Raw genomic sequence first — 23,886 nt, 5'->3', positions numbered from 1 at the left:
AATAGGGGTCACTAGAAAATCCCGCCAAACAAGGTCGCTATAATTAGCATATTGAGGCTATAAAAGACAGTGTTCTGCCATAGGAATTCAGGTTTAAAATCGACTGAAGCGATACCCTGAGAAGCACAAGCACGGCGCGTTACGCAATACTCGTTCCCTCTCTCAGGGAACCGAGGTTACGTGAGTAACCAAGTACGTTCCCTTTCGAGAGGTCTCTCGTATTGCGTTATGGGAACCCAATTTAAAACGCTGTGCGTGCTTAACCGACCCAAACTGTGGCCTGAGGAGAACCTGAGGCACATAAGATGGGTAACAGTGAGTCCCAGGGAGGCCAACAAAGTGGGCCTCCTATAAGGGCATAATGAGTATATAGGCCGGATAGAATCGGGCCATATGATTATAGAAACTATGACCGGACATAGTCGGGTCTTATAGTTATGTAGTATAACACATGCTTGTGAACACAGTTTATATGTGTATAACAGGAAGACCGGAAGAAATTGGGTCTTAGTTAATAATAACAGTCAATACCTATTAAATGGAGAGAATCCCAGCTTGTAGAGCGGGGACTTCCAGTTTATAAAATCTGATAAAAGTGGACGGAGAGGCCCAGCCTGCCACCGCCCAGATATCTTCCAGCGGTATGCCACATGACCATGCCCACGACGAGGCCATGCCTCTGGTAGAATGGGCTTTAAAGGGGCTATATGCGTTTTTCTGAAATTTAAACTCGCAACTGACACCTGTGGCCAAAAAATAGAACTGCTCTTATTTTCTGCGCGGGAAAAACCTACCCGCCAGAAAATAGGAAAAATAGGATACAGGCTTATAGGTGCACCCACTGTGAGCGGACAAGGTGTCAGTATGCTCATCAGGAGATGTTTGAGTCATAAATGGTCAAATAAAAAGGCTATTGTTACGTTTATTTTGGGGAAAAAGTTGCATATGAAGAGCTCTTTTCCAAAACGCGATAAACGCCATTTTTAAAAAAAATGAGTTTATCATGTCATTTTGCTGTGTACTGAACCTATTCACTGCTCCATCAACATTTCATGCCAAATCGCTATATTTCCTTGTTTAAAATGTACTGCAAGATGCTGTTTCTTTCCAAAGCGCGATAAACGCCAAACCTATTTTTAGCCAAAACACGATATATCCTCTTGACGAATCAGAATTCGATGAGCGTACTACGTAATCCAACAGGGCGGCACTCTGAACAGCTGTTTGTTTACGTTCATTCATTAAAATGAGTGCTTTAAACTCTGATAACACTTTTGATGGCCTTGATGAGCAAGTGAGACCTACACCTGGGGGTAGAAAACTCCGACTGGACAAAGAAAATCACAAAAAACAACAAAAAAAGAAGTTTCGTCACTCAGGTAGCGCGTTGATAACAACAGTGGGATGTCAACACAAAGCTGCTGCCAAAGTTTTCTGTCAGGCCGAGAGGCTGTCGCCGGACGATCTGAGGATACATTTCAATTATTTTTATGAAAAACCAAACAAGGTTGACCAGGATCACGCCATACTTCATCTCATGGACTTCACGCAAGTGACAAGGAAGCGTCCGAAAGTCCAGGACCATAAGCACGCTAGCATTCGCATTTCGCACGCATACACACACTCGCATTCACTCACACGAGCTCGCACACACACACACACACACTCGCATTCACACGCACACTCGCATTCACTCACACAACCTCGCACACACACACACACACACTCGCATTCACTCACACACACACACACGCATACACTCACTCACTCACTCTCACACACACTCGCATTCACTCACGCTCACTCTCACACACACACTATGTGATTTAAAAAAATGTATAGCAGACGGTCCTACTGTTTTACAGGTTAGACACTTTACTGTATGCACTATTAAATGCATTGTTGAATATTGAATTCGTTTTTTTTCATGCATATGTAGTGGACAAGTTGGTCCTATTTGTTACAGGCTTTACACTTTACTAAAAATGACTGTATTTTTATGTGTAGGCTATTATATTTTTTATATTTATATTGAATATGTATTACTAAATAACTTATTGAATATTGTTATCATTATCATCAATAATTTATATTAATTTATGAGTCCCTGATTATATGTTGCATGTTCTCTGGTTGTTTAAAAAAAAAAAAGACAAACCATAAATAAATAAAAAAATTGATGGATTTATAGCGTTTTGAAAAAAAATGAATGGATTTATAGCGTTTTGAAAAAAAAAGTATTAACTTTGAATTTATCATCAACAATATTGTTGTTTGATTTAATAATCATTGTTCAACATGTTCAGACTGAGCCAAAAAAACATTTTAACAGGATAAATAGAATATTCACAAAATGTGTAGGTCTAGGTAAAAAAAACTATTTTCCTGAAAACTATTGAAATGGATTTATAGCGTTTTGGAAAAGAGGTCCTCATATAGCCCCTTTAATGCCTATAGGGCAAACGAGACCTTAGACTTATAAGCCAGTGAGAGAGCGTGTACTATCCAGTGTGACAGTGGCGGGTGCGAGGCGGGTTCAGCCTCCTGGCCCCTTTAAGAAAACGTACAATAAGCTCGCTTTTCCCCAGTGATTGTCCCGGGACCCGAGCGTGATAAGCTGCTATGGCGGCAACGTATACTTTGAGCGTGGAGGGGGAACGACGCGCGTCCATTAGCTCTTGAAGGAAGGCGAGCACTTCTGCCACCTCGCACAAGTGTGCATCGAGGTTTCGTGCTGTACACCAGTTAGAGAATACCGACCATTTCAGTGCATAGAGCTGCCTGGTAGCGGGAGCTCTAGCTTCAGAAATAGTATTCAGAACTCTTTCAGAGAGGTTCCCGGGTATCCGTTGATGGGCCATACGTGGAGGACCCACAGTTCGGGACAAGGATGCCAGATTTTCCCTCTAGCCTGCGTGAGGAGGTTTTTCCTCAGCGGAATCGGCCATGGGCTGTGTCTGACATGTGAGTCAGTTCGAAGACCCATATTTGGTTTTTCCACAACGAGGCTATTAATAGCACTGTGGATTCGGTTTCCCTGATCTTTTTGATGGCCTGTGGCAACATCGCGATCGGAGGAAAAGCATACAGAGGGTGTCTGGGCCAGACATGGGCCAGTGCATCCCTGTGTTAGGAGAAAATATCTGGCAGTGAGCATTGTCTTCTGAGGTGAAAAGATCTATTTTCGCTTTCCGAAGGTGCTCCAAATCAACTGAATTGTCTGCGGGTGAAGGGACCATTCCCCCGGGGGAATGCTGCTTCTGGACAACATATCCGGACCCTGATTCAGGATACCTGGCACATGAGCCGCTCTCAGGGAGCTCAGGTAGTGCTCTGCCCATAAAAGGAGGTGTTTCGCCATGGAATGTAGAGAGCCTGATTTCAGACCGTCCTGGCGATTTATATAGGATACCACTTACATGTTGGCCGAGGCCATAAGACCTAGCATCCTCTGAAAACGTTTGAGAGGAATGTACGCGCCAGCTTTGAATGACGCCGCCGTGTTCTGAATAGAGAGGGCGCGCTGTGACGTAAGCCTCGCCCTCATCTGTATTGAGTCTATGACCATACCCAGAAAAGATATATTCTGGGTGGGAGACATTGAACTCTTGGCGATATTGATCCTGAGACCCAAACATTCTAGATGGTTGAGGAGCCAGGACTTGTGTTTCGTCAACTGTGCCTCTGATTGGGCTATGACAAGCCAATCTTCGAGGTAGTTGAGTATCCGCATGCCTTTCAGCCTCAGTGGGGGTATGGCTGCGTCCATGCACTTCGTAAAAGTGTGAAGCGCCAGGGATAACCCGAATGGCAGGACTGTGTATTGATAAGCCTGACCCTCGAAGGCGAATCTCAAGAATGGCCTGTGACGGGGTGCTATCTGAATGTGAAAGTAGGCATCTTTCAGGTCGACTGTGAAAAACCAATCTCCCGGGCGAATGTGCGCGAGGATTTGTTTCACTGTCAGCATCTTGAACGAGCGTGTCATAAGTGCTTTGTTCAGATGTCTGAGATCTAGAATGGGCCTGAGGCCACCATCCAATTTTTCGGGACGAGGAAGTTGCGACTGTAAAAGCCTGACTCACTTTGTGTCGGGTGCACGGTTTCCACTGCTCCCTTTTCCAACAGTTTCGACACCTCGGTGCGGAGCACGAGACTCACGCTTCTTTTCACTGAGGTTTCGACCACGGCGCAAGAATGCGGGGGTCTGCGAGCAAACTGTAGTGAGTAACCTCGTTTTATTATGTTCAACACCCAATTTGATATACCAGGAATGGCCTGCCAGGCCTGGGCTCGTGAAGCCAAGGGTTGAATTAGATTCGGAGGCAGGCCGCTTAGTAATAGGGACCCGGTAACCCGGTTGCTTTGTGCTGTAACACTGTGAGTTTGTAACACTGTGGGGATAGTCTTTATGTTTGGAGGCGCAGATTTTGCAGTGGGCGCACACCTCACATTCATAGCGCTCGTGGTGCGAGTGTGCTGTGTGAAAAGTGCTTGGTTACAGGGGTGCATACTGTAAAGTGGGCACATTTCCTACATAGACAAAGCTCTTTTTGTGATTCATTGTAATAATGTGCAGTGGCGCGCACTGTGTAGTGGGCGCAAAATTTACATTTAAAGTACTCACGGCGCAAGCCAGTGAGGAAGTCCACAGGGGTAAACGTGCAACAGCGTTAGTGTGCAGACGAGCGTGTTTGACCACAGGCTAATTGACTGCAATATTTACATCTCCAGCCACCTGAACCAAGGGAACTGGGGGAATGTAAGGAAGTCCGAGTGGTATGGAAGCTATTTTACAATGCTGTTATACTCTAGTCTAGACCGAGAGCGCAACGAGCGTGTTTGACCACAGGCTAGTTGACTGCAATATTTACATCTCCAGTCACCTGAACCAAGGGAACTGGGAGAATATAAGGAAGTCCATGGTAATCCGGCCATGGCGGGATTTATGAGTGATTTTGTGGCACTGAATTAACAGTGCTTATGCAGGGGTGCATACTGTGTAGTGGACACATTGCCTACAGTGTTGAACCTCTCCAGCCGCCTGAATAGAGGGGACTGGGAGAAGTTGAGTGATTTTGTGGCGCTGAATTAACAGTGCTTATGCAGGGGTGCATACTGTATAGTGGACACATTGCCTACAGTGTGAAACCTCTCCAGCCACCTGAATAGAGGGGACTGGGAGAAGTGATAGAGTGAAAAAGGCGCAGGGCTTGGCAGCCATATTACGACGTCATTATGCTCTAGACAGTGCGTGCTATGATGTAAGTCGCGCTCTAGTCAGCGAACGCACGCTGTGGAGAGGGCGCGCGCACAGTCATGAGAGAAGAGGAAGAGTGAGGAGAGCTCGCTCTGTCTGTGGCACTTCTCAGCGCAGCGGGAACTAGAGAAGAGGAGAGCTTCGGCTTGAGTTCGCTCGTATACGCTAGCATTCTCCGTCCGCGGCGCTTATTCCGCGCGGCGGGACGAGAGAAGAGGAAGAGTGAGGAGAGCTCCGTCTGTCCGCGCTGCTTCTTAACGCGCCGGGAGGGAGCGAGAGAAGAGGAAGAGTGAGGAGAGCTTCGGCTTGAGTTCGCTCGTCTACTCTAGCATTCTCTGTCCACGCCGCTTCTTCCGCGCGGCGGAACGAGAGAAGAGGAAGAGTGAAGCTGGTCCTGAAAACTGGCGAGCCGAGTCCTCGGGGTTGAGAAGAACGAGCAAAGCCTCGTATGCTCTTTTGACATGGCGTTGCAGCGGCAACACACACACACAGATAGACAACAGAATAAAGGATATTTAATGCCGGATGGCGCAGCTGGAACAGCAGGCGGCTGAAGGCGGAGACCAGGCGGGAAACCGGTATCCTCAGGGCTGCAGAGAAGTTCCGCTTAGTGCTTTTCGACGGCGGGGCTTCAATTCCGAAGGTCAACGAAGGTATCACTGAAGGAGATAAAATCTGAATTCCTATGGCCACAGTCTTTTATAGCCTCAATATGCTAATTATAGTGACCTTGTTCGGCTGGATTTTCTAGCGACCCCTATTGGTTCGCTCTCTCAGCCGCCTCGCCATAGGTTCCTGCAGTTGCCGCAGCACAGCCAATCAGCGCGCAGCTCGCGCTGTTCTATCTGCTGTGCAGCCGCACTGCGTTTTACATAGACACTTTATAGAATAATGTTTTTGCTTCATATTCTCGAGAAAAGGAGTTTTCCCATAACGCAATACGAGAGACCTCTCGAAAGGGAACAATAAAAAATGCAGTTCATGAACCCTTTAAGAAATATCAATTTGGCCATTTCCAATTATTGTGGGGGGACTTGTCCTCAATGTCTATGGTGGTTACGGCCCTGCTGCTCACTATACACACACACACACACACACACACACACACACACACACACACACACACACACACACACACACACACACACACACACTCATACCACTACACCTAAACGTGATGTTCCGAAGCCTAGTTGGTTAAAGGTCTAGTTGAGCAAGAGAAACTTAAGGAAGAAGCCAGCATGGTCACAGGAACAGAGACCAACCGACCCCAGTTTGAATCCAACTTTTTTCAGATCCTATTCTTCTCCATTTTCTTCTCCATTCAAATAAAATTTTAAATTAAAATAAAGTGACTAATGGGTATTCAATAGGCCTACTGAAATTTTATGTGGTGTTCTAGCGTTGATTGGACGTAACGTGTGCAGCTCATAACGTTTTGAAGCGAATACTAGCATATCTGTAAGGCCGAACAACATAGCCTTCCACAGTATACTCCATAACCGTGGTTCCCTTCCTGGACCTTCAAGGACACCTTTACTGTTCAGAAGGTTCAATATGGTTTGGTTTAGGGGTAGGCAGGACTTTAGGAATAGTGATTAATGAATCCATTTATGATTATAATAAATATAATCATATACACTGAATATGTAATTGCATACTGTTTTACAATGTAGTACATACACTGAGGTGCAAATTTTTTGCCACTATTTGCATCAAGTATAAATAGCATCTAACACTATTTACACTTAGTGCAAGGAAAATAGTTATTTTTACTTAGTGCAAATACCCTCTGCCTTTTTTATATTAGAGTTTACATTCTCTAATACATTGAACATTAGCTTTGCAATAATCAAAAAATGCATTAATATAGTTTATTTTGTGATCCTTATTTTATGTCTCTGATAAACTGGGGAACAAATTGCATCTCAGTGGTGTTGCAGACAGGCACACACTGTATGAATAATGCTTTATTTGGGAAACTGGCTATGTTTGGAAAAGCATACTACAATACTACTTTTACTGTTACTGCAGATTACAGTTTATACCAGGCTCGGCAGAGCCCTATCACAGTAGTCATCTACTTGAAAACATAGATCCAAACTATAAACTGGCAATATTTATTACCCATAATTACACTAAAAATGCATGTTTAAAAACAAGTGTAAACTACTAAAAATAAAGGTTCTTTATTAGCATTGAAAATCTCATAAAAAACTTTAACATCGATGGAAACAAAAGGTTCTCTATAGTAGAAAAAGGTTCATTTAATTTGTTTATGTTTTTCAAGATAAAGATGGTTCTTTTAAGAACTGTTCTCAGAATCATTATTTCTCTGAATTCACCGTTCTTTGGGGAACCTATATGGCATTGCTGCCAAAACCCTCTTTTGGAAGCTTCATTTCTAAAGTCACAATCGAAATAAAAACGGACAGTTCTATTTTTTTTTTTTTTTTTTTGGTATCATGGCGACCCGCATTCGAACCCATTACCCGTATGTATTTTCAATGGCATATTATAAACTTACGAGAATACTTTATTACTTGAAAGAAGTAAATATACATTAATGAGCACATATATTTTTGAAAGAACTAAGTGTTTTTAGCTAAGAATAAACAAAAAAGTTACACAGTGTAGCTTTAAGTTAGTATAGCCCCAGCAAGCATTTTCTTATTGATTCATTAGAAAAGATTCAAATCAAAAGAGTGAATCATTTGTGAATCTGACATTTCTAGTTCTGATCTTAAACTGCTAAAAAAAATATCTGACTTGATTACTTGATTAAGTTAAATAAAAATCTAGAGAAATACACTGCCGTGCAAAAGCTTTTGATCAGTAAGATTTTTAATGTTTCACAAAGGCTGCATAGTTAAAAGTACAAAAAACAAACAAAAAAAACATTATATATATATATATATATATATATATATATATATATATATATATATATATATATATATATATATTTATATATATATATATATAGTGAAATATTATTAAAATGTAAAATAACTGTTTTTTGTTTGAATAAATTTTTAAATGTGATTTATTTCTTTGACGCAAAGCTGAATTTTCAGCATCACTACTCCAGGTCTTCAGTGACACATGATCCACATGACGAAACATTTGATTATTATCAATGTTGAAAACAGTTGTGTTAAACATTTTTAAAAACAATTTTAGGATGCAGAAACAGTATTTATCTGGAATAGAATGCTTTTGCAACATTGTACCCCAAAAGTTTTGGGTCAGTAAGATTTTATTTTATTTTTGTTTGGGAAAGAACTTAAGAATCAATACAATTATTCAGCAAGGATGCATTAAATTGATCAGAAGTGACAGTAATGATATTTATAATGTTACAAAAGATTTTATTTAAAAATAAATGCTGTTCTTTAGAAAATTCTATTCATCAAAGAATCCTTACCAGCAAACCATCATATTAGAATGATTTCTGAAGGATCATGTGAAGAATGATGCTGAAAATACAGCTTTGCATCACAGAAATAAATTACATAAATATATTCAAATAGAAAATAGTTATTTTACATTTTAATAATATTTCACAATATTACTGTTTTTTGGTATTTTGAATAAAATAAATGCAGCGTTGGTGAGCATAAGAGACTTCTTCTAAAAACATTTAAAATTTTACAGTTCAAAAACATTTGAACGGCAGTGTATATAAGTAAGCAATATGGCTAAGTAACTTCTTTAAATGTAATTGTATTGATATTAAATTAGTATTAATGATAATGTTAAATGGCAATGTGTGTCATTACTTCACATTTGGCTATTAATGTTGATAAAGAATTGATAAACTGACACATGGATTATGCTTGGTTATAGGCTACTATCTATTGTGTTTATCTGTTTTTTTGTGTGTGATTTACAGTCACTAAGAAATACATAATTCCAATACAAGTAGGCTTCTGGTAATATTTATACATTATTTAAAAAAACTCTTTTCACTTACTTAATTCTTAGATGATTCATTTTTAATTCATTGTTATTTTTCTTCGGTTCAAATTCCTTAAGAAAAAGATAGGATATAGAAATGAGTGCATGTCAATTATTTGATGTATGATTCCCGTGATTTTTAGTGCTATCAGTCTTCACGTAAATGACTTTACAGCCGCACATTCTGTGTTTAGCCATCTCAACCACTAACATTATATGGTGGGGGACGTTTGAAGTGGCGAAAGCACCGGTCTATTTCCACAAGCTGTGGAGAAGGGGAGGGTCTTTATTACCCCCGGACCGAGACTGAATCAGTTCAGTACAGTTGGAGCCGGAGACAGACACCACATCGGCGAAAACAGCCGCGCATCACGACGCGCGACTGAAAAACAACATGATTGCAGAGCTGAATGGGTCCGACCGCATTCATAACGGCGACGCGATACTGTAGCGGTTCTCCGTCACCGCGGAACAACGTTATAAGGGATTTCTGCTTTGATGGACGTACAAACGGATATGATATTGTGAACGTTCGCAATATTTTTTTTTTCTTCTGAGGACTGAGGGGAGAATCTGCGCACTGCAGTGACTCTACATTCAACAATGCACACGACTGGGCTGTGGATGTGATGGATATTGGATATTTGTCTGCAAACGAGGAGTCTGGTTTTTTATTAAGAACAAAGTTTGCTTGCATGAAAACATCATTTGAATTGATAGTGTTTGTGCAGTTGCTCGTTCACTGTGATTGAGTGGCTCAAGTCACTCTATCCCTTAACAGATGAGAAGCAACCAGTTCCTACAACTTCAGTTGACTGCACTAGGGGAAAAGAATGGTGTTTATGACAGAAATCTCAAAACATATTGGAATCATCCCACAAAAATAACCACCCAGCCAGGAATCGTGATGAAAGTGTTGCGGAGAAAAAGATTTGTACTGTTTATAGCGTATTTTCTGCTGTTAGTTCTCACCATGCTGAACTTGGCAAACTACAGATGGACTAAAGAACCTCAACAGTGTAATCTCCAGATGAGAAGCACTCCTTATCAGGGAAGGTCGGACATCCGATTCCTTTACAGACCATCTCTTGCTAAGAAGAGACAGCTTGTCTACGTTTTGACCACATGGAGGTCCGGTTCATCATTTTTCGGAGAGCTATTTAATCAGCACCCAGAGGTTTTCTTCTTGTATGAACCTATGTGGCACATCTGGCAGAAGCTGTACCCGGGTGATGCTGTGTCCTTACAGGGAGCAGCAAGGGACATGCTGAGCTCGCTCTACCGCTGCGACCTGTCAGTTTTTCAGCTGTACAACAGCCCCGGGAGCAAAAACTTCACCTCCCTTGGACTGTTTGGGGCCACACTTAATAAAGTCATCTGCTCGTATCCTCTTTGCTCAGCTTATAGAAGAGATATCGTTGGGATGGTGGATGACAAAGTCTGCAAAAAATGTCCTCCACAAAGCCTCAGGCTCTTAGAGGAAGAATGCCTTAAGTACAACACTATAGTCATAAAAGGGGTCCGGGTTCTGGACGTCAATGTTTTGGCGCCCCTCATGGAGGATCCGTCTCTGGATCTGAAGGTGATTCACCTTGTGCGAGATCCCAGAGCCGTAGCCAACTCCAGGATCAAATCGAGGCACGGGCTGATTCGCGAGAACTTGCAGGTGGTCCGAAGCAGGGATCCCAAACTCCGTCGGATACCCTTTGTGGATCCCGGCCACAAAATGAGCAAAAAAGACGGTGCAGATTACCATTCGGTTGGAGCTATGGAAGTGATATGTGATCGGACGTACAGGAGCCTGAGGACTGCCTTAAATCCGCCCGACTGGCTGAGAGGGAAATACCTGGCGGTGCGCTACGAAGATCTGGTGGATAACCCTGTCAAAACACTCCGGAATGTTTACCAATTTGCCAATCTCAGTGCCAACCTTGACATCGAGTCTTTTGCTCTTAACATGACGAACGGCACAAGCTCTTCCTCAAAGCCATTTATTGTGTCAGCAAGGAACGCGACACAGGCGGCCAGTGCATGGAGAACAGTGTTGAGTATTCAACAGATAAAACAAGTAGAGGAGTACTGCCATAATGCAATGGCCATCCTGGGTTATGAACGTGTAAGAACAGCTGGAGAAGCAAAAGACCTGAGTAAATCCTTATTGACTGCCTCCAAACTGTGACAGATTTCTTGCACTAGAGATCACTTTTGAAACGGAGCTCCAGCTCAGTAACTATGGATTTGTTTGTTCAAATCAAAGTGCTTTGGAAGGATTTCACAATCACTTTCTGGAATGTCATAGCTCTTTGTGGTCATTCAATAGCACTGTTAGTTTTCTAATCGAACCTGTAGATGTTTGATACAGCAGCATCTGTGAACCGCAGCCGGAAAATTTATATTGTACAAAACAAATGTTGCATTGACCCTTCCCCCCCATTTGGAATGTTCTAGGTATGTTTTTGAGTTTCAGTTCATTTGCTGTATGAAAAATCAACAACAAAAATTACTGATCAAAACTGTTATGCAGAGTGCAGGTAATGCTATTTCTTTAGAATGAATTCAAAGACAATCATTAAAGTTCACAATGAATGCCAGTGTTATGTGTTATGTAAGGCATATTTCTCATTACCAAATAAAACGTTAAAGCAATTCTTTGCAAAATCTTAAAGGCTTATTCCAGGCTTATTTTGTCAAGAAAGCTTTTATGTCTGCCTTCATCAAATTAGGCAATTATAGCATTTCAATGAAGTACAAAATCACTGCAAAAAAATGGTCCAGTTTTAGTTAGTTCTGAGAAAAGATTTTTGTCATGTACAGCACTGCAGTGACATTCAGACATTTTGTCATCTTCACCAAAACTCAGAAGTAGCTAAAGTACATTCAGTGCACACTTTGGGACTTCAGAGTCCGATATTGGTCAAAAATATAATATTGATCTGCATTTGCTATTCAGGCATGCAATGGGAGTGAGAGAACACTGATGCTATCAAACATGGATTCAAATATGGTGTCACTTGCTTACCATGGATTGGTAAATTGGTAAACCATGAGACTGGTTTAACTTATTAAAGTGTCTAGTAATATAACCACTGCAAGTGTTGATCCATGAACTGTAGATCAAAATCACCCCTAATTTTTTAATATCATCTGCAAAACTGCAATGGTAAATAATAAAGGCCTGTTCACATCAAGGACGATAACTAATGATAACAAGCTGGTTTTTTTTTCAAACGATAAAAACATTGACAGTCAATCAGAATCCACCCTGATTTAACAAGCTTGAGTGAAGTGACAGCACACTTAGTATAAACAGATATCAACTGCTGGTGTTGACGCTTAAATAGTTATCTCTTAAAGGGATAGTTCACCCAAAAACGAAAATTTTTCTGCTTACCCCCAAGGCATCCAAGATGTAGGTGTCTTTGTTTCTTCAGTAGAACACAAATTAAGAAGTGTGAAGTGTCAGATTTTAGGCAATTTTAATCATTTTATGGAAATTGTTCCTTTGATTCACTATAATGCATGCTGGGAAGAAAGCAAATAGGACTAAATACCACCAATTTTTCAGCCTAAAAAAAGAGGTAGTTACAGATCAACTGTATTGTTGGTTGGACTTGCAAAAATGTAAAAACATTTTAAGCAAATCCACTACTTTGTTGTTATAACTTCAGAGAAGTCAGTAAACCAAAAAACTACAATAATCAAGTAAATCTTTAGTTATCTTTTTTCCTACCAAACAACATTCCTGTATTAAATGGAGTCCTTTTCAACACACATTTTACTGGCAATAATAGCAATAATAAAATGCTGGTTATGATAGCTCTCTGGATACTAAGGAGAAAAAAGGGCCAATGTCTTTCTTGTAACGCAGGTAATTTCCAGGGGCTTTAGGGACTCCTTTACAGCTTTCATATTTCACAAAATTAATAGATGTTATATAGAACCCTGTGTAATTGGCCATAGGGGTTCTGTAAGAAACAAATGGCTTCAACTAAACTTGGTGGAAAGTGAAAGTGACATGATTTGAAGGCCAAGTATGGGAGGAATTTGCCCTCTTCCAAGTTAGTGCACACATTAGGAGCAGTGAGTAGTGAACACACACACACTGCAAACCGTGGACACACACACCCGGGGTAGTGGGAAGCCATTTTGCTGTGGTCCCCGGGGTGTGATTGGGGGTTAGATGCCTTGCTCGAGGGCACCTCAATTTCTGCCAGTATTGAGAATAGCAACAGCAACCTTCAGGTTACCCGTTTGACTCTCTAACCTAGGGGTTTTCAAACTTTATGATGCCAAGGACCCCCAAATATGATGAACCTTTATGAGGGAACCCCTTCCTAAAATCCATCTGTTTTTTATGGACGAAAAAACATTTAAACTGTTAGTATTAAATAGTATGTGTGACATTAGGAATACAACATATTGTTTCCCAACCTAAATTGGCTATTAATGTTGGATGTATAAACCCGAAGAACATTTTCAATTAAAAAATATTTGTATGAGCAACTTTCACAATAAATGTATGTAAGCAGCGTACGTACTGTGCTAAGAAAACTGCCTTACAACCCCAGTGAGCGAGATAAAGGGGACTATAGTGAGAAAAACTCACTAGAAAGATACAAAGTAAACATATACAATTCTGGAATGTATACGGCAAGAAAGGAGAGAAACATTTAGAAATGAAACCGTTAGAATATTCGGTAGACTTTATCCATTTTTGCTTTGTCTTTTTATTCTCAGAAATTTTCTGGGGACCCCTTAGAACCTTCTGGAGGACCCCTGGGGGTCTCAAGACCCCAGTTTGAAAACCCCTGCTCTAACCATTTGGCCACGACTGTGCTGGGCTGGCTACAAACACATGCTGTGTGATATTAAGGCGTGCTGTACACAGGAACAAGCTTGCGTACAGTTTGTTCCCCATGTACATCATAATGACCGGGTACCACGAGATCTCTCCGCTTGCCTCTGACGATGTCTTGTGCAGTTGCCATGACAACAACTCAAGGAGGTGCAGCTATTATTTGTGTATGAACAGAAGCAGGTGGTGAAGACTCAACCTTATGAGAAAGAGAGACAAAGAGGGAGATGCTGTATACACACTCTTGTTGAATTAACAGGGCCTACACTGTTGGAATTGATCATGTTATGACCGGATTTGTAGCTTTGTAGATGTTAAGCCTCTGATATAGGTTTGACTGTAGTTTTTGCATTGTGTCTTTTTCACTGCACTTAACAGCACGGAGGATGTTCTCTCATACAGGATTCAGAATTGACTCAGTGCGAATATGAATATGAGTTGATTTGGTATCATGCACAGGATACTGAATTTTTTATTTAGACCTACTGCAGAATGACAGGAAGAGGAATGTACTGAATTGCAAGTCAAATTTTCTCAGCTGGTTAGACATATGTCCCTTATCTTACTGTCAAATCATTTAACGCTGCCATCGGAAGTCACTCAGGATTTTTTTAAAAGATTGCTTTCATATCATCAGGATTTTGGAAAATAAAGTATTGATTCAATCATGTCGATCAAGTTTAATTTATTAAATAATGAAAATATCTATTTAAATTCTATTTCTTATGGCATTTCAGTTATTGATACTGTCTAATGGTAAGTGTATCGTATTTTGTAAAGGTAATTCATACTGAACAATAACATCTTTTCTTTGAATTCCATTCCACTTTAGTTCTACTTCCTTATAATTTAATTCAGCTTGGAATTCTGCATCCTGTTTGCTATCTCATTTCAAAATCAATTTAAATTCAATTCTGAAGAGTAACCAAATTGTACACATACTGCTATCATGAATAATAATTTTCAATTTAATTAGTTATTCTTATTGTAGTATCTTGTATGTATATATATATATATATATATATACAAAATAATTTTTTCTGGTTCTCGAATCTGAAGAGCACATCGAGAGCACATATCGACCGCAAAGGGGGCGCTCGCTAGCACCCTTCTGTGACCTAAAATGACAAATGGGACACCCTACTGTCTCGTGGACTTAACGGACACGCGCACGCGGCTGCCATTGTAAAGCAAGGAACACACCAAACCGACTCCGACCAATTAGTGGCGACGAAAGCAGACTGCGGAGTTGGCTCACGTCGGCAGCGTCTGGGTCCAAGCCGACGCTCAACATCCGACGGCCAAGTAGCACGTCCGTTCTGCGCCTGCGTAAGAGTAAATAGCTTTCCGTACCAGCTGGTGGCAGTAGTCTGTTCTCATTATTCAAAGCGGGAAACCGGAAGAGATACAGGGATATAAACAAAACAGCTCAGAATCTCACTCACCACATCTGTTTTTTTCTTTTGTGCACTGGTTCGCTAGCTGAACAGCCAATCAGAATGATCAGATGGGCCGACTGACCGACAAGCGCCGACGGCGATTCAACATATCGAATCGGCGGAAAAATAGCCGATGTGTTCCGGGCTTAAGTCCACAAGACCGAAAGTGCATATGAAGTGTGCCATTTGGGACAGGGCCTAACAGCACTCTAACCGTTTCAAGTACACCTGGCTGCAGCCTGCAGATCGGGGAGGGGCTGCACGTGTCACCCCGTCCCCCACTTACTGTGATTGGCTAATTCGCCATTCATAGGCATAATTGATAGAAAATGTGTTCGTAGTTGGTGTGTCAGAGTAGTGCATGAATTGATGAGCGAATGTCATCAATCCAAAACTGTAAAAGAGAGGTGTCTAATGTCACACAAATAAGATTGAGCTCAATCTAGAGCGCACTTAATCTGAGACAAATGCAGGTGTTTTTAACTTAACTCGCTATGTCCGTATCATTGAGTTGTTTGCTACTGCAAGTTAAATCTTCTAGATCAGTCGAATTCACAAATGAATCATATGTTATTTATTGTGAACCAGTTGATTTAAAAGAATCGGTTCAAAAGATTCAGTCACGAAACGAGTCTCAGAGATCTCGAGGTACAAATAAAAAGATTTCGTCACTTTAAAATAACGAGGGACAAAAAGTCTTATATTTTGCTTTGCAATGCAGTGAAGAAAATGAAAGCTTCACACACACACACACACACACACACACACACACACACACACACACACACACACACACACACACACACACACACACATACTGATCCTTTTCCTTTCCTTTCTCATACTATGGTGATATGAAATAATCATATGTCATAAATAATTTAATACATAATTCATTCCTCTACATTATTTATTCCTCAAATAATGAAAAGACTATGCAGAAAAGCTGACCGCATGTGGCGGAAGACAAAACTTGTAGTCCATTATAACATCTATAAAGGCAGCCTTTATGCTTTCAATGTGGAAGCTAGACAGACCTTCTCAAATATTATAAACAGAAAAATAAACACCCGCACTCTTTTTGCTACTGTAGTGAGACTAACAACCCCCCCCCCCCCCCCCCCCCGCAGCTCATACGCTGCTGCCAGGATTCTGAGCAGAACCAGAAAATATGACTATATCCCTCCAATTCTTGGGTCTTTACACTGGCTTCCAGTTACATTTAAAGTACTGTTACTTGTTTACAAATCACTCAATGGCCTAGGACCGCAATACATTGCAGATATGCTCACTGAATATAAACCAGATCACTCAGATCATCAGGATCAAGTCAATTAGAAATACCAAGGGTTCATTCAAAGCAAGGAGAGTCTGCTTTTAGCTATTATGCCAGCCACAGCTGGAACCAGCTTCCTGAACAGATCAGATGTGCTCCAACAGTAGTCATATTCAAATCCAGACTCAAAACACATCTGTTTAGCTATGCATTTACTGAATGAGCACTGTGCCACTGTACGTCCGACTGATTTGCTCTTATCCATGTATCATCTTTTTATTCTTTTACTTCTTTTGTTTTAATTTAACCTTATTTTTCTGGTTTTCTGGTTATGAATTTATGGTTTGTGCTGTTTGGTTGGGAGAGTTGAGAGAATTAGGAAGTGAGATGGTAAGTTTACGCACATACTCAGACTCAGGTTGGTGTATTGCCGAAAGCCTTCAGATGCAGACGGTGGGAGATAACTCCACTCTCCATTAAGGGGTCGGAGGGACACTGGAAGCCATCAGAGGCAGAAGGTGTCGGAAAACTCCTCCCAGTCGGGCTGCTACTAGTGTGTCTCACGAACCAAAAAACTCAGACTGTTCTGTTCAGACAGGGGAGCCCTTATAAAAAGTTATCAAATTAAGTTTGATAACTTTATTTAGGCTGTTTATCTTAAATACTATAGGGCCTACTAGATCACTGCTTTTGTAAGTTTGGCCAAATTGTTTGCATGTGTTTATTTCCTATTGTCTTTTATAATTACTTTTCTTGTTAATTTAAATATTATTATTCAATAAATTATTATTTTATATAAATAATATGCCATATTTGGAATTGAGAAAGGGTCCATTAGTAATTTCGGATTCAGTGACAGTTCATTATTATATACACCACTAGATGGCGGCAAAGACTGTCTTTATGAGTGACTGGTTGTAAACAATGAAGTTGTTTTAGCGCTGTCTTTAGCCGATATTCACCGGCAGGCCGAACTAATATTAATAATAAAATTAAAAGCAATATCTGATCATCCTCAATGCGGTCATTATTTAAATCTCATATCATCAGTAAACCGTTGTGTTACCAAGGCAATGAATGACACTTTTGTATTACATTCCAAAGAGTGGCCGTTATCAGCCCCACAGTGGAAAATTAAATCAGAACTGCACCATCTTGCCTGGATCTGCATGGAATAGAACGGTTACACAATGAGAACCATTCGGCCTGACGGTGGAAAAGCGGCTAATGGAAATCTTTTAAAAGGACAAAGATATAACTTTTCTCAGCAGACATTCAAACTGATTTTTTTTATGGATATTATGGACATCGACCTGATGAATGAATACTATATCAGATGCAGGTAAAGCAATCATTTAGTTGATCTCTCTCGCTCTCTTAATACTCTACATAATACAATAAGCTTCAATGAAGCAACTCAGCGCTACTTCGTTACTAGTTCTAAAGTGACGTTTTAGAATTAGCAACGGAGGCATGGGCTCAACTGTCAAACTGTCAACTTGAGATTTGAATCTGTGGCGGAAGGAAGTAGTTCTGCACAAAAGAGTGTTTTTAAAGACGCTCCATTGTTGTCCAAGTGGCAACAGTGGGCATGCGAGCATCAAAACTGGACCACAGAGCAATGGAACAAGGTGGCCTGGTCTGACGAATAATGTTTCTTTACATCACGTGGATGCTGGGTGTGTGTGTGCATCCCTTACCTGGGGAACACATGGCACCAGGATGCACTATGGGAAGAAGGCAAGCCGGCGGAGGCAGTGTGATGCATTAGGCAATGTTCTGCTGGGAAACCTTGGGTCCTGCCATCCATGTGAATGTTACTTTGACACGTACCACCTACCTAAGCATTGTTGCAGACCTTTCATGGAAACGGTATTCCCTGGTGGCTGTGGCCTCTTTCAGCTGGATAATGTGTCCTGCCACAAAGCAAAGTTTGAGTTTGAGGTGTTGACTTGGCCTCCAAATTCCCCAGATCTCAATCCAATCGAGCATCTGTGGGATGTGCTGAACAAACAAGTCCGATCCATGGAGGCCCCACTTCGTGGGCCCTATCTTGCACCCAGCGCAATTGACTTTGTACACCGACGCATGTGTCATTCCTATTTTGCACCCGCGCAAAGCGCGCTTTTCCCTCCACAGAAGCACGTCGCTAAACTAGTGAATGCACTTGCGCTCCCTGGGCGGTTCAGCGCAAAAAAGGAGGCGTGTTCCGGCGCAAACAATCCCTGGTGCTATTTTGCTGTTCCATTAAACAATTGCGCCACTGACCAGAAAAAAACTAGTCTAAAGTCAGTGGCGCGTTGCGCGTTGTTCATTATGCTATTTTAAGGGCGCATGCTTGACCATAATGTATAGCGTGCACAACGCGCATACACTTTGCTCATGTAATCTACACAGATGCAACAGTTATTTTGGCAAATCATAAATTGTTACACTAAAAAAATATTAACACATGAGATGACGGAAATCATTGTGGTGTGCCACGAAGATGTGAAAAAATAGGCATAAATCTAGCTTACAAATGATTCAGGCTAATTGTAATAATTAAGGATAAGACCTGTTTGCCCAATAGTGGCAAGACATATATGTATATAAGGACATCTGACAAATTGGTTTGTCCGTCAAGAACCAGGAAAAAAAGTCGACTGAAAAACTGAAAAAAACTGAAAGACTGAAAAAAAAAAAGACTGTGAAATCACCTTTACCATAATGTACAACATTACAACTTCACTTCTCTGTCTTTCACTGCTCTTACAAGCACATCAGTCTCCTCGGCTGTGAACCGCTCCTGGCGTGCGCCTGGTAAATACGCCATAATAATAGCAATCCATAATGGAACTTGCGCACCTGCTTTTAAAGGGAATGTTGGATGACGCTCGGATTGGTTTATTCACGTTACGCCCAAACCACACCTATGAATAATGAAGCTACTTCAGACCAACCCATTTTAGATTTGCGCCGGGCGCAAGAGCCATTTATCCCGCCGGGAAAATAGCAACAGCGCCGAGACCCGCCCACAAAGTTACTTGCGGTTCGCGCTTTGACACTTGCGTTTCAGATCGTTAAAATAGGGCCCCGTAACTTACAGGACTTAAAGGTGCCATAGAATACATTGATACAATATTTTATATTGTTCTCTGACATAGAAGGTATGTGGCTTAGGTAGGGGCAAAACTTCTCCAGATACTGTTTTACATGTCCATTTACAGCCTAATCGGATCCTAATGATTATGAATAGAACTGCAAATAGCAGTTGACTCACCAATTAATACAATTAATAATAGTACACAATTAATCTGTCCTTATTACGCAGCACATACACGCTTAATGTCAAGTAACATTACCTTTGCTTGGAAAGTGGGACCTCATTGTTTTCAAAGACAGTTGTGTTTCCTTAAAAAACAATAGGACCATCTGTTTTGCAGCCTACATCATTTGCACGCAGGAGCTGTGATGTACTCTGAGATACAAACGTGCAAAATAATCATACTTCAGTTTTTAAAAAAAACTTTATTTTAACAAATTGACTAGCTGCCTTGTCAAGGCAATCGTTTCAACTTAAGTGGTGGAGAAGGTGACGTTAACTACAAGGAGCCAGTGAGCTATCTGTAAGCCACCAAACTAAACTAGTTAGCTCCTGAGTTATTTGTGGTTGATGAAATATAGGCTAAATTATAATTCTATCCGACAAAAGGGATTGACATAGATGTATCTAGTTGTATTTTGTAGATTTATATGACAGCACAGGCAGGAAATAATATTAACCTCTGTATAAATAGGTTCTCATACTATTTAGTTATCTATGCTAGTTACTTGGAGCTTGCTAGTTAGCTAAGGTTAACGTTACTGTACTAGCATCTTGTGTTCGATCTCGACAACACAGGGTAAATTATCGTTAATGTTGTTAGCTCACTGAGAAACTTTCAATTTAAACAGAAATGCACCAACAGTCAAGAAGTGGATAAAATCACTACTTACTGCTTGTGGTAGGGGTTTTAATGGCAATATAGTTGGAATTTCCCCCTTCTTTAGTATCAATGATCGAAGCCATGCGAAGCCTGCTTTATATTGTCCCAGGTTAGAAAAACTGTCAGTGGTGAAATGGGCAGAGCAAACTAACAACTTTGAATTCAATTGGTGCGGTATCCTGTTATAGATAAACATCAATGTGGTGGAGGGGGCATGGTTTTGCGAGGTCTGTAGCGGGAGAGAGAGGGCGGGACCGAGCAGTGAGTAAGTAGGTCAAGTGCAGATCATGAACACCTGTGTCTGATTGCAGTAATTGCCGTGGAGAGACCCCATATAAGCTGCTGCGGGGAGAGAGTCGAGAGAGAGAGACCTGGACTGGGACTGTGCGAGTGTGCCTGCGGAGCTCGACGAAAGGAAGCAGTATCCGAGAGAAAAGTTTTGAGTCAAGAGTCGTTGAATGTTTTGAGACCACGCCCACGTGCATGTTTTGTGTTATTCCAGTTCTGAGTAATAAAAGTCACAGTCCCCGTCACGCCGACCCCGTCTTCTTCCTTCCTACACCCATACACACAAACCAACGTTACACTGGTGCCGAAACCCGGGAAGGGAGAAGATTGCCGCCGCCATGCAGACCCCGCCAAAGACGCTGCTTGCAGACATAGTTCAATCGCTCGCCAGTCTTCACCAGGAGCACCATCAGGACCTGCTGGCCGTGAGGGAGGAACAACAGAAACGCTTTGAAGCCCTCCTTCGCGCCCAGCATGATGACCGGGAGCTTTTCCGGAGCTGGATGGACCGGGAGATTCGGGCCGTCCCCCCCGCCAACACCGACTCGGCCGCCACCCTCCATCTCTCGAAGATGGGTCCCGAAGATGACCCGGAGGCATTCATCGATCTCTTCGAGAGGTACACCGAGTCCCGGGGATGACCCAAGTCGGACTGGCCAATGTGGCTCCTGCCACTGCTGTCAGGGGAGGCGCGGTTAGCTGCCCACCAACTGCCAGTCCAGAATAGCGCGCTATTCTCCAGCGGGTCGGCCGGACCCCGGAACAACACCATCAGCGGTTCCGGACCCTGGCCCTCGACGAGTTCTGGGACTCGTGCCGCAAGTGGCTGATGGCCGACGGAAGCGACGTCGAGGACATCATCGATCGCGTGGTGCTGGAACAGTTTGTCGGGTCCAGTTCCACCGCCCGACGTCGCTGAACCAGGCCATCCAATTGGCGGAGGATCAGATGGTGGGGTGCCACAGGGTCGGCGAGCCCCTTCCATCCACTTCACTCTCTCTCTCTCTCTCCTCTCCTTCCCCCACCCCCTCTCTCTCCAAACCTGTTCCCCTTCCCAGGTCGCGTGGAGAAATGCCGCCCAGACCGGCCCCGAGATGGAGGACGGGCGGACCCAGCGAGCAAGTGGCACCTCCCGACCGGCGCCGAGGGGAGGGGGAATGTCTGCTGATCCCTACCCCTCTTTGTCCGTCCCCGCACTCTCTCCACGGCAAGCTGCCGACCTGCTTCCGGCCACTAGGGCGGCGGGAAAGTCTGGGCCGGCTTGTTGGCGCTGCGGGGATTCAGGACATTTCATCGATCGGTGTCCAGTTATGGAGGTGGGGACGCTGATCAGGGTCCCCGACGCGCCACAAGCCGCCCTCGATCAAGCTGGGCTGTACCAAATACCGTATACCGTGAGTATCAAGGGGGGTACTTATCAGGCGTTGGTGGATTCCGGTTGTAACCAGACCTCCATCCACCAAAGCCTGATTCAACCTAAGGCATTGCGTAACAGCCGTACGGTTACGGTGCGGTGTGTGCACGGGGAAGTGGTGAACTATCCGTTGGTGCCCATCACTATTCAATTTAGGGGACAAACGCATAGTGTGGAGGTTGCAGTTAACCCGCACCTCCGGCATCCACTAATCCTGGGGACCAATTGGCCGGCGTTTAATAAATTGTTGGGGCACTTGTGTGCGGATGCTTCTTGGGGAAAACGCTTGGAAAGGAGGGTGACGGTCGCTCAGTTGGGGGAGGCGGAGCCGGGACCTCTGGCGGCTGGCTCAGGGGAAAGGAACGCGCTGGAGACACCGGTGCTCACAGACCGCGTTGACTTTCCCCTGGAACAATCCCAGGATGAGACGCTTAAAAATGCATTTAGTCAGGTCCGTTCCATCGACGGCCACCTCCTCCATCCTGATCAACCGCTCTCCTATCCGTATTTTGCGATCATAAAAGATAGGTTGTATCGGGTGACCCAAGACACCCAGTCAAAGCAAGATACAACCCAGTTGTTGATACCTAAAAGTACAAGTAAAATACCTCATTCTAACCCGATGGCCGGGCATTTAGGTCAAACGGCTACACTAAACCGTCTCATGGCCCGGTTCTTCTGGCCGGGCATTCACGAGAATGTGCGCAAGTGGTGTGCGTCTTGTCGTGAATGTCAGTTGGTGAATCCACCGGCCACCCCAAAAGCACCATTGTGCCCACTTCCACTGATGCAGGTCCCCTTCGAACGAATTGGTATGGACCTCATCGGGCCATTAGAATGGTCAGCACGTGGGCATCGCTTTGCATTAGTCCTCGTGGACTATGCAATGCGATACCTGGAAGCAGTTCCACTCCGCACTATTTCGCCGAAAAGTGTCACGAGTGCACTGTTTTCGTTAATCTCCTGGGTGGGAATCCCGAAAGAGATTCTCACCGATCAAGGCACGGCGTTCATGTCACGAATGGTCTGCGAACTTTACGAGTTATTGGGCATTAAATCGATTCGCACCAGCGTCTATCACCCACAAACAGATGGTCTGGTGGAACGTTTTAATTGCACGTTGAAAACCATGATTCGTAAGTTCGTTCACGAGGACGCCAAAAATTGGGATAAGTGGCTGGAACCTCTGTTGTTCGCTGTACGCGAGGTCCCTCAAGCCTCCACAGGGTTTTCCCCCTTCGAGCTTCTCTATGGCCGCCAGCCTTGGGGGGTGCTGGATGTCCATAGAGAGGCTTGGGAGGACGGACCTTCCGCGAGCAAAAACGAAATTCAATATGTCCTGGACCTGAGAACAAAACTCCACACTTTGGGGCAGCTATCAATGGAGAATTTGTTACAGGCTCAGTACAGACAAAAACAGTTGTAC

At 42.8% G+C, this 23,886-nt stretch overlaps 2 protein-coding genes across 7 annotated transcripts in view; one reads left to right on the top strand and one right to left on the bottom strand.

Moving 5' to 3' along the window:
• The window catches only part of LOC307119961 (NXPE family member 3), a 71,383-nt gene that overhangs the window by 27,079 nt on the left and 20,418 nt on the right, over positions 1 to 23,886 (bottom strand). The window lies entirely within an intron of this gene.
• On the top strand, positions 8,543 to 12,298 carry chst2b (carbohydrate (N-acetylglucosamine-6-O) sulfotransferase 2b). Its single transcript, XM_079806731.1, has one exon. It carries the CDS (start codon positions 10,002 to 10,004, stop codon positions 11,397 to 11,399), a length of 1,398 nt encoding a protein of 465 aa, XP_079662857.1. The 5' UTR covers positions 8,543 to 10,001; the 3' UTR covers positions 11,400 to 12,298.

The sequence above is a fragment of the Gobio gobio genome (assembly GCF_949357685.1).
Source record: "Gobio gobio genome assembly, chromosome: 23".
In the NCBI taxonomy this organism is placed as follows: Eukaryota; Metazoa; Chordata; class Actinopteri; order Cypriniformes; family Gobionidae; genus Gobio; species Gobio gobio.
Note: the sequence above shows the minus strand (reverse complement) of the source record. Positions and strands in the feature narration are given on the sequence as shown.

What these genes read in the sequence shown, in the direction of transcription:
- chst2b (XM_079806731.1), top strand. Translation starts at nt 10,002, where the DNA reads ATGAGAAGCAACCAGTTCCTACAACTTCAGTTGACTGCACTAGGGGAA.